General features: G+C 39.7%; 1 protein-coding gene across 3 annotated transcripts in view; it reads right to left on the bottom strand.

Annotated features, from left to right (window-relative positions):
• The window catches only part of LOC119744565 (ubiquitin carboxyl-terminal hydrolase 8-like), a 40,726-nt gene that overhangs the window by 15,039 nt on the left and 11,695 nt on the right, over positions 1–13,992 (bottom strand). For all 3 annotated transcript variants that reach the window (XM_038220542.1, XM_038220543.1, XM_038220544.1), the window contains exons 6-14: positions 12,006–12,165; positions 8,329–8,491; positions 6,982–7,129; positions 5,929–6,695; positions 4,775–5,417; positions 4,142–4,331; positions 2,395–2,488; positions 1,924–2,054; positions 228–444 (exon numbers count right to left, since the gene is read on the bottom strand). In XM_038220542.1, the coding sequence (XP_038076470.1) occupies positions 228–444; positions 1,924–2,054; positions 2,395–2,488; positions 4,142–4,331; positions 4,775–5,417; positions 5,929–6,695; positions 6,982–7,129; positions 8,329–8,491; positions 12,006–12,165 (2,513 nt within the window). The remainder of the gene's footprint in view (positions 1–227; positions 445–1,923; positions 2,055–2,394; positions 2,489–4,141; positions 4,332–4,774; positions 5,418–5,928; positions 6,696–6,981; positions 7,130–8,328; positions 8,492–12,005; positions 12,166–13,992) is intronic.

Here is a 13,992-nt window from a genome sequence, read left to right as displayed (position 1 = left end):
GATATCATGAACTAAAACAATAATATCAGAGTATCCCCCCCAAAAACGACAAAAAAGCAAAATTTGGTGGTTACCTGACCTAACTTGGTGTTAATTTTTGACACTGTTTTACAAAACCAATCAAATTTTTGCCTTTTTTATCCACAGTGGCAACCTATATTTTTGTCACCATTTGCCAATCCAAAAGCGATTACACAATTGTTCCTTTAATGAAATATGTTTCAAACCTGATTGAGATCTTCATGTAATCCATCCAGTAGAAATAAGAGAAATTCCTGTGAGTCATGGTGGTGACCGATGTTCTTTCGAAACTCAGGAACATACTTGGTGACGGTGTCACGGAGGTCTAGTGGTGAGATGGATCGATACTGACCTGACCAAATAGCCTTGATCACTACAGCAAATTCCTGCGCCACATTACCCCCACGACCAAGTGGATTTTGCCTGATAATGAAAGTAATATTTCAATGCAGTAGTCCTCCAAGCAGGCCTCAACCAAAAAGCTCTAGAAAACAGTAGATATGGACTCTACCAAAACCAAGAACCTGATTTTATTTGAAAAGGATGTATTCTATAAGATTAAGTTACTGTGGCACCATGTAACAAACCTCCTTTTGTAAATATTGAGGGTCTGAAAAGAACTGAGGAAACTCAATGTTTCGGACAGTATGCTCTGCCCGCCACAAAAACAGATTTGTCACAGGATGCAATGGTAAGCTTCACCATGCAAATCTTCAAAGCTTATCTGATGTATTCTATGTTTACAGATCTCCATTTTGAAACTTTTTGCAAGACTAAATGACAAAAAATTTATATTTAACTATTCAAATGAACCGTGACAAAAGCATTCCTATGGAATTGTTCATACCCTGTTGATTTTCACCCTACGGTACCATTACAGATTCATGGCTTCTGACATGCACCTTTATAATAATAATTTGGGGCTAATCATCCTTACTGGCAGCTGAGAAGCTGACTTGCTGGACGTTCCAGCAGATGGGAGTTCCGGGGTGGGAGCATTGTTGTTCTTTTATCCCTTTTTCTAAAGCCTTCACTTGTGGGTATCTTTTTTTCTAAAGATTTCACTTGTGGGGTACCGTTCCCTTTGTTCGGGTACCCCACAAGTACCTCTGGTGTGTACTGTCATACGGGGATACGGACATACAGAATTTAGAACTGGTAAGTGTCCCCAAAAACTTTGTTTAGGCAACAAAGTAATTACCAATAATGGATCACTGGGGAGACATTCCCATAGACTTGTGCACAAAGTTTCTTCCAACTTTAATGACCCCTAACCCCAATTTTACCTTATCCTACTGCCACAAATTTTGAGGTTTTTTTTTTAGTAATTGTACCACGAGCAATCGATCTAGCCATTTTGCCTCTAAATACAGGCCGAGGCATTAGGGAGACATTGAAATGTCTCACAAATTCCACATGACTCTAAAGTGTCTCCTAAAGGTCATATTAGAGTATTTATACCTCGCTATACCAAGATCACAGCACTTAACACTGAACAGGGGAAAAAAACAAACAGGGGTAAGATGACAAAACGACTAACAAAACAATCAATCCAGAAGAAGAAAAAAATCAGGCAGTTCAAAAAAACTCTGGGAAAAGGAGGGTCTTGAAAGAATGTTTGAAAACAGAAAGTTCTTTTGTAGGCCCCTGTTTTTTTTGTAGTTTAGTCACTTTAGTTTCAAGGAATCTTCTGTTAAAAGTCCACCCTAGATGCTTTTACTTTATAGAATAACAGCACAGAGTTGACAGAAGACCCCCTCCAAATGTAACGTGAGTTACCATGGAATTGCCTATATGTAATTGACCTTCCGTGAAACAGCTCACAACAAATATAGCAACCAGTTTGGTCTCTCATGCTCATGCAATATGTCTACAATACTTTTTACTGTAGATGAAACTTACCTATTGATATCAGGAACATACTTGTCAGTGATGAAGTAGTAAGTTAGCGGTGTTGAATTGCTTAAGCACTGGACTACCGAGTTCATGAAGCATGTGTTTCCAAGGTTACGTAAGCCAGTTAGCGATCGTCCCTGTGTAGATAATGCGAATATGCATCAAAATGACAATGTAGTATTCGTCCCCAAAATGTTTACAAAATGTGACTCCTTTTGGGTATTCAAATATTTTTACTCCACAAAACTTTAGCAGAAAGATATGGGTACGCATGAACATATTGCTAAAATCCTGGTTGGTTTGCTGAATTAACGCACTGTTCTGTACAATCTAGCAATAAAGGCCACACAAGCATCTCTTATTTGGGTCTTAACTCATTTCTCACTTCAATTCAATCTTTCTTACATTCAAAAGGATTAGTTTTCTTGAGATATGAATCTATAATTCTGGAATAAAACTGATTGCGATGTAACTTACTTGGTTACCATAGACTGGATTGAGGTTGCGTGCCCGTGTGACAGATGGCAGTATTTTAGGTTGTGCTGACTGTACTATTGAAGAAGATGGCATCCTGGTACAAGTACAATGGAACACAACTCTGGGATATCACCTTAATATGAGCTAATCATATTAGCAATTGGTTATTAAAAGCTGAACCCTACAATTTCTGGCCTACAATCTGCATGAAAGGATGGGAATGCCAACTTAAAAGAAAACATGCAGGAAAAGTTCTCTTGTTTTCAAATTGAAAAATGTACTACAATGCATCCACTCAAAGCAGTCAATCAAATTCAATAAAATGATTCTTAGAGAACTTTCCTTTCCAGTGATCGGTAACCATTGAAACTGTTGTCATTTAGACAAAATTACCAGCAAAGGTACCCCTCTCTTTGTTAAAAGAAAATTCCAGTTGACCAAATTTAAAATTCTTTCTGTGCAATGTGTTTTACTATAGGGAGTGGGCGTGTATGTTCATGCATGCGCATCCAAAATGTATCAACGATGTCCGTCCATTAGGGAAAGCGGGAATCTCACTTTTTGTAGTTCTAATGAAAATGCAAAATGCAACCATGGTGATGTCAGGCCCCATAGTTATTAAGACAAGCAACATTTGCTTCCAAAAGCAAGTCAGACTGGTTGAGTGTGATGTTTTACAGCAAAAAGTGACATGACTCAAAACTGAAATAAAAAACAATTTTTGAAATGCCCATCCCTTCGTGAAAATGGTAACGTCACATTCCTAGTTTGTGAGATCAGCAAAGCACATGAAGTAAAGAAACAGTTGAATTATTTATAATCATTGCACTTTTTTCCAACATTAATCTTCACTCACAACATGCACCTTTTAATAAAGTTAATACAAAGTACAATATTGACTCAATGTACATGGGCTCTGTGTATTAACTTAAATAAATAGACACTAATTAATCAAACAGCACTAAATTTGCTGCTCCATGGAAACATTTTCCATCAGTTCATTTGAGAATCATTACCTATCAATTACATGTATATCAAGTGCCCAATATTATTTTCACAATTTATACTTGTGCATACAGCCATTGCTATTTTGTGGTTTTTGACACACAAGGGGGCATGCAATGATTTTTTCCTAGGAACGCATTTTGTGCAACTTCCACTTCTCTTAAATGTATGAACCTATTTGACATCCCTTTTTGGTTCATTTTATTGGAATGTGCAACTTTTTAAACAATTAAACAAAAGTCCATGCTTTTCCCCGACAACTGAGGGCACTGTTGCTTTGATGTCTTTTCAAGAAAACACTGTTCAGTTTAAGGGTTTTCTGTTCACACTGTAAACCAAACATTTGCTCATTGAACACATTTGTCAGAAAGGGCTGCTTATTAGCTGACTGCAATGAAATGACTCAACAACGAATCACAAAAGAGAAAATAAGACACCAAAACATGCCAAATTCCAGCAACTTTTTGTGCTGAAATAGCTATAACATTGAGGTTTCTGCCCGGAATTACATCACAATTTTGCTCATGAATAAGTAAATTGGCATAAGCATTAAAACCCCAAAAAACTTTGAAATGGCAAAACAATAATTGAAAAAAGGTTGAATGGAACACAAAGGCGCATTTTCGAGAATTGTATTAAAAGAATTACATTGCATGTTCCTTTACATTTTTTTGCAGCTGAAGAAAATGAACTTGATGAAATCCCCATCCTGTACATTTTTATAGTTGTATAAACAAGTTACCTTTGTATTGGCTTGTTAGCTCTGTTAACAGATGGAATTCGAGGTATCTCCTCCTGTTCATTAATGACCATCTGTGCAACATTTGGTGATGAAAATGATCTCTTCAAGTTGGATTGAGGAGCCTCTGATGAGTCCGACTTCAAGCGAGTCTTGGTGGTAGAAGACGGAGTTGAAGTCTTTGACGGAGATCCTGATACATGTAATAGAGGGGTATCTATGTGCCAATATCATACTGTATGGAAATTCCTTCAAAACATGTTTTAACATATTTGACCTTGTACTACATCATGTCACAGTTGGAAAAAACTGAACTTCCTTAAGTGAACTTGTCATACCTTTGCATTATAAGGATTGTCATTTTTGTACAATTCCGCAACCAAAACAATTTATTTCAGGCCCAGAATTTTGAATTTACATTTTCACTGTTGTGCAAAATAATACTTAAATTGTAGAGATTTAGACGTTTTTGAAGACTACTTTAATCATAAAAGAATGAAGGCCAATTGAACTATTCTGAATTCAGATGCAAGGAAATGGTATTGTTACACTTATGTCTATGCAGTGCACCTTTCAACAGTATCTTTTAACAGTTACCTGAAGTTTCCATCTTTTGAAAGTGTAAACCATATATACCTGATCCTCTGGTGTCAAGCCGTTGTTCAGAAGATACTGTTGTAACAGGCTTTGTAGATGATGCAGTAGCTGTTGTTGCTGCTCCCCCTGGTCCAATAGTAGGAGGACTCCAGTGAGTAGTCCCTGTATTATGATCTATGTAATAATACTTGTTGCTGGTAAGATGAAGCTTCTTCTCCCAGCCAGCAGGTAATGTTGAAGTAGTACCAGTGCTTGATATCTGCATAGTATTGGATGGCGTTGAGATGGGAACTGATGGGGCAGACATAGAAGTGACTGGTGTAGATGAGGCATGTTGTTGATGCTTATTAACTGGTTGTGCTGGCTTCCTTGTATCTTCACGTGAGGTTTTGTGATTACCTATCTCCTCTTGTAATTGAGGCTCTGAATCTCCTTCTACTGGAGAATCTAAAGTTTTTGCCGTTAGCTTAGGCAAAGCTTCATCCTGCAGTTTGACATCTTGTTTGACACCTTGGTTTGCACTCAACCGTAGTGGTTTTGCATCACATCCTCCATCAGCTTCTTTCTTCTCTCTTTCTTCCTTCTGCAATCGATGCTGTTCATCTTCAGCAACTGTTTCTTTGCTCTGTTTTTGTTGACGTTGTGCCTCAAGCTCCTGTTGCATACGTTTCAGTGCTGCTATCTGTGGTACAAAAACAAAAATTGTGAGTCAACGCACAAAAACAATGCAAAATACTGATTAATAAGAGAAAGTTTTGTCATAAGATGTGAAATGCCATACTGGAATGTCAGAGAGCACATTATATAGTCACTTACTGCTACAATGACCACTATATTGTGGAACAGGCATTGTACAAATGCCATGTCTTCCCTGAATTATTACATCCATTACAAACAGACATCTGTCCTCAGCAGTTTCTCTTTTAATTAATCTTTTACAGCTAAATGTATTGTACTCGTCTTTAAAACCACTGGTAACAAAAAGACAACTAAATCACCAGATGTATTTGGCATCAAATAAGGCCGGGATTTACTGTTGAAATGTGCACTGATATGAACACATAATAACAGTTTTTGTTTTCCATCAGTTTAGTGAGATGGATTGTCATTATGACAAATGCAAAGGCAACAGAAAAATGTCATTTAATATTGGGTATAGTTTACTCGTGATGAATTACGCATATTTATAATACCTTTTCTTCGAGTTGTTTTTCGATATGTGCCTTTTCGAGGCGTAGCTGTTTGTTTTCTGTTTTCATCTTTTCCTGTCTCATTTTCTCTAGCTCCAACTTAGCCTGTTGCTCTTGTATTCGATGTTCTCTTTGCATCCTTGCTATCTCTCCTTCACCTCCTGTTTTCTCTTCCTTATCTGCTTTGTCCACCTGCCTGACTTCTTTCATCAGATTCTGGTTGCCTATTGCACTCTCTTTCTTAGAATTACTCTCACCAGCTATTACTTCAATATTTCCATTCTCTTTACCTGCAATTTTCGTCTTATCGTCTTGTACCAATGGCTTCAGAGATCGATTAGGAATCACTGGCTTTTCATTAGACAATTGAGGGGATTCAGCATCTGGGACTGAAGGCACACTTATTTTTGATCTGTAGGCGTGTTCCTCTTTATTTGAACTCAGAGAAACCTTGGCTGCTACTTCCATGGTGTTATCTTCATTCATTGAGATTGCTGAAGGAATGTTCGTTGGATATGAGTTTGCATTTAGTTGTTTGGGCTTGCTGGATCTATTGACAGTGGGGGTACTTTTGAAAGAACTGACAGCAGAAGAAGCAGGGGATAATACAGAACTGGTTGCGGAGTTGACATCATTGCCAGATAGTGCTGTCTGCTCATTACGACCAACAGAAATGGATGGCTTTGCCGCAGGTCCATTTTGAATAGGTGGGCTTGGTTTGGTCTCAGGCTTTGGCTGATCATCTTCAAGAGATGGATAGTCAAAATCCACTGTGGACAAAAAAATTGAAGTCATGACACCTGTCTCTAGTAGCTGGACAAAATATAATTTGTACATGCCATCATTGTATGTCAGTGAGTGTGTGTGCATACATACATGGTTCCTTAACCGAGGAACAGAGAGGAACAATATTGTCAATGGACTCCATACACAAGGTGAGGCAAAGCCTCATCTTATAAAAAAAAATTACTTCTACTCCAGAAGAAAGTTTTCATGTGACATAAAATACCAATGAGAAAGTAAGACCCAAACATATGCTAAGCATATGCTACCTACACAAGTGCAAACTTGTTGAAGAGGCACTATCCACCGGTGGCCTGGTCACATGGGGATTGGTGGTAAACATAGGATATCGCAACAACCAACTTCCAAATCCTCCATCCAGCACAACAGGCTCCATTTTTAAAGTTATTGTTGAATCCCACTGTCAAAGGAAAATAACAGGAAGGTTCGGTTAATTGTTAAATTTCTGACATGTGAAAGAATTAATGCATTGGAATTGATCTTGTCTTGAGCTCAGTAATTGACCAATTATCTTGTGGTTTGCACGAAACTTGCACAACCTTTTTATTTTTTTAAAATAAATAATGAAAAATGCACATTTCCATCTCAAGGAAATATTTTGGAGTTTCTAAAATATACTACTTCAACCTTTGATAAGAAACTTAAAATTGGTTAAACTCATCATGTTTTTTTTGACAACAGTAAAACGAAGTCACAATACAATGAGTTACAAGTTACATTGTGTCTGTTCCATTGTGTCTGTGTAACATATCAACTCTTTCGTTCAAAAACACTTTTTACTGTATAACAAAGAAACAAGACCTTAATAAAGAGACAATACGTGTAATTCAAAGATACACGTACATGTACATTCAAGCAAATGTGATTTACCCTGAAAAGTCAACTTTAAAATGTCCATTTTCACAATTGTATATATTGAAACGTTGGAGAGAAACTCCACCAACTCTTTGCTTAATATCAGTGTCAATGAATGAAACAGGCGTTGATACTGTATCGTGCTCAAAATACACTCATACTGCAACACACTTTCAAAACAAATTTTGATTTGTGAAATGGTGTACTGCATGCATCGCAGCATTCATCTGTATCTGTATCTGTATCATATGGTCAGCAAAGCATCCCGGGGGAAACATCACACCAACTTGTTGTGCATCTCATGTGGGACTACGCCAAAATTATATCACCTGAAATTTATTCTTTTACATGACCCAAATGTTTGCTAATGTGCTTCAGGGTAAACAGCTAAAGACATTGGAAAGAATGCTGCATCCTGACGCCATTTTTTATTTAATCATATATTACCGGTATCTCACTGAAGGTCAGTCACTGCAGTAATATTGAAAATACATTAATCTTGGAATGAGAAACATTTGAGGGGTCTCAACAACGCCAGTTAATAAAGACACTGTGACAGTGTTGCAAGCTCCTCATACAAGCTATGAAGTCCCAATGCAATTGACTCTCCACAGGATTTGTACACAGCCAAAAAAGTGGTGCCTGGATACTACTTTCTTTCCAAGACATGTTGCTTAAGCTACAATTAACTAAGTTAAGATGTGTTTGGTGAAATTGTTTTAGGCTTTTGAATTATCTCTTTACCTTGCTGAGAGCATCTTTCAAGCTTGCCAATGTGGAACCCTTTGTCAGGTCTCCAGCTGTACTATTCCAATCGAGCATCACAATACAATCAACACTACCTCGCATGTTCCACATCTCCTTGACTTCAGATGAAAGGCCCTTAGCAATCAGAGTTACAGTGGTTCTAAAGAATATACAAAAGGGTGATCAATGTTCAAAACATGGCTGACAATAAAATGCTTATCTGATTACACAGGACAAGTAATTCGTTCCTGTGGGCAAATTTGATCAAACTGCATTCCTACAGACAAGTACCTTTTTCTTTAAAAATGCAACTTTTCCACATACCTGGGAAAAAAGGCATATACAGTATTACATTGTAAAACATCCTTGTTTCATGGAACCAAAGGCTATGATTTTGTGTACAATTTAAAATGGAGAATTAATGCCTACAAGTGCATGCAGTACACAGGTTGAAAGTTAGCCCGACCCCAAAATAACAGCAGACTTTACAGTGGCTGTTTGTATATGTTTTTAAGCCAGGCTCAAAATAGTTGGTAAATCACCGCAACTTAAACTAGAACGGCGAAGCCGCCATGGCTCGCTGTCCAAGGCAGGAAGGGAGGCTGAAGGTAGGGTTGAGGATGGGCATGATGGAAGGGGATCAGGATTCTTGTTGATGTGCCTAGGTGCAGGGGTCAGGTTTTAAATGTCAACATAAAAAAGTTAACAGATTACCTAATAAATATATATGTATATAGGTTAGCCGTCACTGTATTATGGGGGAGTTTTCCATTGTTAGGGTAATTAGGACCCACTTGTGGATTTTTGCAGCCCCAACAGTGTCTTCTGGTCCCCATACTTGTAGTACCATGGGAAAACTCTTGTGAAGTCGCCACAAATGCAGAACAAGAATGGGTATACATACTGTACATGTAGACACAGCACCATCACCACCTCCCCCGAACCTTACCCCATCCCAAAACCTTACCCCATCTCCAACCCGCCCCCTCCCCCACCCAACCCCCTACCCACACCCATTCCATCCTCCCCTAACCATCCCCACCCTATCACCTACACATCCCAACCCTACTCAAACTCCAATCCCTATCTCCTTCCCCCTCCCCTGACCTGTACCCTCCCCTACCCCACCCCCTACACCCACCTACCCTATCTTCCCTTATCTGTCCTTACCCACCCTACACATCCCCATCCTAACCCTTACTCGAATTCCAATATCCCGCCCACCCCATTCCCCCACCCATACATCCCCACCTGACCCCATGCAACCCCTACTCTGATCCCTATATACTGCCCCCTCCCCTTATCCAACCCCTACAACCCATCCCTACCCATCCCTACACATCCCCAACCCAACCCCTACTCCGATCCTATATCCCGCCCCCTCCCCAACCCCCTCCTAACCCAACCCCTACATCCATGCCCATCCTCTCCCTACCTGTTCCCACCCCACCCCTACAAATCCCCACCCCACCCAAACCCAGTATTCCAACCCCTCTCCCCACCCCAACCCACCCCGCCCCACCCATCCTAGCTCCCCTACTCATCCTACTCACACAAACCCTAACTCCAACCCTATCCCCTCCCCCACCCCACCCCACCCCACCCCACCCCACCCCACCCCACCCCACCCCACCCCACCCCACCCCACCCCACCCCACCCCACCCCACCCCACCCCACCCCACCCCACCCCACCCCACCCCACCCCACCCCACCCCACCCCACCCCACCCCACCCCACCCCACCCCACCCCACCCCACCCCACCCCACCCCACCCCACCCCACCCCACCCCACCCCACCCCACCCCCCCCCCCCACCCCCCCACCCCACCCACCCCACCCCACCCCACCCCACCCCACCCACCCCACCCCACCCCACCCCACCCCACCCCACCCCACCCCACCCCACCCCACCCCACCCCACCCCACCCCCCCCCACCCCTACCCCATCCCACCCCTACCCCATCCCTACTCCAACCCCATAAACTAAAAGATCAAACCAGAAGCTCATGCACATCCCCAAAATGACAGACGGACAGACGGACGGACGTCCCGACGGACGGACGGACAGACGGGCGGCCCGGCCCGACGGGCGCCCGGACAGACGGACGGAAATTGGTATTACATAGGCTCGCATCTGCTTCGCAGCTCGCCAAAAATAGATTTGTCGGGCGTTCTCTGGAATACCGCAATTTAAACAAAGCAACTTGTGTACCTACAAAACAAAGCTGTGAAATTACAATGATCATTCTACAATGATCACAATAACTCAGTGTACAAATGGTTTGAGGGTGGACGGTCGATATTAGCCCTGAGGTATTGGGGACAAACTAGTCGATAAACTAGTTCACAAACTAGTCGATAAACTAGTTCACAAACTAGTCGATAAACTAGTTCACAAACTAGTCGATAAACTAGTTCACAAACTAGTCGATAAACTAGTTCACAAACTAGTCGATAAACTAGTTCATAAACTAGTCGATAAACTAGTTCACAAACTAGTTGACAAACTAGTTCCCGAGGCAAATCTGACGAAATTATTTGTCAACTTTCAATACCAAGCGGAGATAATACCGACTGTCCACCCAAAATAAACCATGTTATATTTGTTTTACTATACCTCGTACATATTCACCTGCTGATTTTTGTTGTTGTTGCAGTAAGCACCTAAAACAAAATCTTCGGAGAAACTTGTCCAGCTCACCAAAAGAATATTATTGCTCAACTTCACCATTTCAATTCGTTTCCATTACAGTGACTACAGTTGTAAGTGTGTGAGTGTATTTATTGTCCAAAAAATATTCTCCGGTTCGGCATCATTGAGCTCGGGAAAACTAATGTATAACGTACTGTGCAACCATCTCTTCGTGTGTAGCTCGCTTGGGTGATGTTTGCGCGTGCATACTTTACCCATGCGATAGTTCCACAATTGCTTTGTGAAGCGCATGCATAGTAGACTGTCGTACGGGTAACCTGAGCAACAGTCTACGACGCATGCGCATTTACCCTGTGCGTGAATCCTCGAGCACCCGCTTGGTAAACTGCAAAAATAACATCTGGTATGTGATGGTGAATTGCCCAGTGACAGTTTGGCTCAGGATCATGAATATGTATGAGGTATAGTAATATAATATAGCCAGTTGCTATACTGTAACTTAAGCCACCTAAAATGACTGTGCAATGTATGTAATACATTGCTGCATAAGTCGTAGGCTCATGCAACTTGAAACTTTTGTGTCATAACTGAAATGTTGCACAATGTGAAGTGTTGCACAACGTGAAATGGTTTACTTTACTAAATTTACTTTTTAAAATGTAGCATGAGGAGATACCGTATGCCATCACGTAAAGGTTTGTGAAATGGGCTTCAGGCACTACATCAAGTACATGTATATTGCACACACAATGTACTTGATGCACATCTAATTCGTGTACTAACCTATATTTGTACATCCAACATGACTGTGATCTAACCAACTGGGATAAGGGAACAACAGGATGTGTGTTATGAATAACTTTACAAACTGTGAAACAATCTTGGCGAGAAATGTCCTCAAGGCTATTGATTGGTAGATAGCTATCAGCTGACCCCATTGTGTTAGGTAAGTAATGAAACAATAAAAACTGTGGTGATTTGACACAGATCTTATTGGCTGACTGGTGTCATGATGCTCACCCTGGTTTGATAACTTCCTGTGGTACATTGATAACTTGTGGGTTCCTTATATGTGAAGACTTGTACTGCTCACTAGATCTCACATCAATTACAAGAATCTTCCTTGTGCTATCCTGGAACAGCCTGTAAAGTTGGCAAGCAGTCACAGCTCCATTTTGACCTGCAAGTTGGAATGACACAAGAAATAAACTCATTGAGTTTATGAAAATGAATCAAAATTACAAAATATACACTTAAACTTTTTTGTTTCCCTTCTTTTTTAACGGCTGGGTTTTTTTACATTACCCCTTAAAAGTCAGGGTTTCCAGAAATGAAGATGTAAAAATATATCTTCTAGAAAACTGGAATCCTCGATCCTCATTGGTTGATCCATTGCAACAACAATTTGATATTATACGTAATAACACGTCCCACATCGCACTCTGCATATCATGCTATTTTAAGATGCACATGCTTTTCCTACTGCATGTGTGTGTAGCAGGATAACTGTTGAAAAGTGCATGTACAGCATGCATGGGGGACTGTGCCTAAAGTTTGCTTGAAGATTAATTCATTATCAGCCTCGTGGCACATGGCACACAGACAGACTTAATTATTCGTGAGTAGAACATGCTTCTGGAATAATTGACACTGTACATACTCCTCTATTTGACAAGGTTACTATGCATTGCTTTTATTATTAATTCTTTATTACATCCAGGTATCTTTTAAGCCTTTTTATGTAACAAAATTATAATCTACTTTGCATGTTAAATTTTGTTAAATTCCATCTTATAATACTTTGCTTGCCTCCATTTGTTTTGAACATTGTACCGATATATATATCTAACTGTATTCAACAGTTAACACTTAATTAGTTCTGAACATCTACAGTGCAGCCGCTGGTCAGTTACATCATCAAGATAATGGTCTATGCTAACATCACCAAAAACATTAATGTAGATTTTTAATGTTTTTATCTTAACTGATAATTTTAATTGAACTCTAATTTTAATTATATTTTGAATTTGTTTGTTTGTTTGTTTGTTTGTTTGGGTTTTTAAGGGGAACTATTTGTTTGTCGGTCTGTCTGATGTCAGTCTGTCTGTTGGGCGGTGTGTCTCTGTCTGTTTGTCTGTCTTTTGTCAGTTTGTTGGAGTTGTTTGTTTGTTTGTTTGTTTGTTTATTTGTTTGTTTATTGGTCTGTCTGTTGTTGGTCTGTCGGGGTGTACAGCTGTCTATCTATGTCTGTTGTCAGTTTGTTTGTTTGTTTGTTTGTTTGCTCGTTTGTTCATCTACATGTATATTCTTTTAATACTTAATTAGTTTTAATTTATTTGTTTATTTATTATTTAATTTTTTTCCCTGTTTTATATATTTGTTGTTGGGTCGTCTGTTTGCTTGTTTGTTTTTTAATCAGTAATGGTTAATATTCCTGTTGATTAAAAAATGTGCATTAAAAATGTATATTTGTTAAATTTTAGTTGTAATTTTAAATAAGTACATGTATATTTATATATTTTTACGATACCTGTAAATACCCGTCTCCGCTGTTGGTTATCAAATAAATAAATAAAACAAGTCAGGTGTGTTTACAAACACAAATGCCCTGCAACCGTGACTGTTCCCATGACATAACACCACTCTTTTATCAACTTACATGTACCTTGGTCACATGGAACGTTCATTGACAGCATTAGTGTTTTCTGTAGGTTTTATATGAATTAATCCCTATGATCTCAGAATAAATACAAGATTTCTATTGTTTTAGCCACTGTGACCTTGACCCTTGACCTTTCGACCCCAAATGCGATAGGCTTCTTAGGATTACCAAGAACAATACACAAACCAAATTTGAAGTGCATATGTAAAGTATTTCTCAAGTTATCGTGCTGACAAGATTTCTATTGTTTTAGCCACTGTGACCTTGACCCTTGACCTTTCGGCCCCAAATGCAATAGGCTTCTTAGGATTACCAAGAACAATACACAAACCAAATTTGAAGTTC

This window comes from Patiria miniata, unplaced genomic scaffold (genome assembly GCF_015706575.1).
Source record: "Patiria miniata isolate m_02_andy unplaced genomic scaffold, ASM1570657v1 HiC_scaffold_7, whole genome shotgun sequence".
Lineage (NCBI taxonomy): Eukaryota > Metazoa > Echinodermata > Asteroidea > Valvatida > Asterinidae > Patiria > Patiria miniata.
This window is presented reverse-complemented; position numbering and strand designations above follow the sequence as displayed.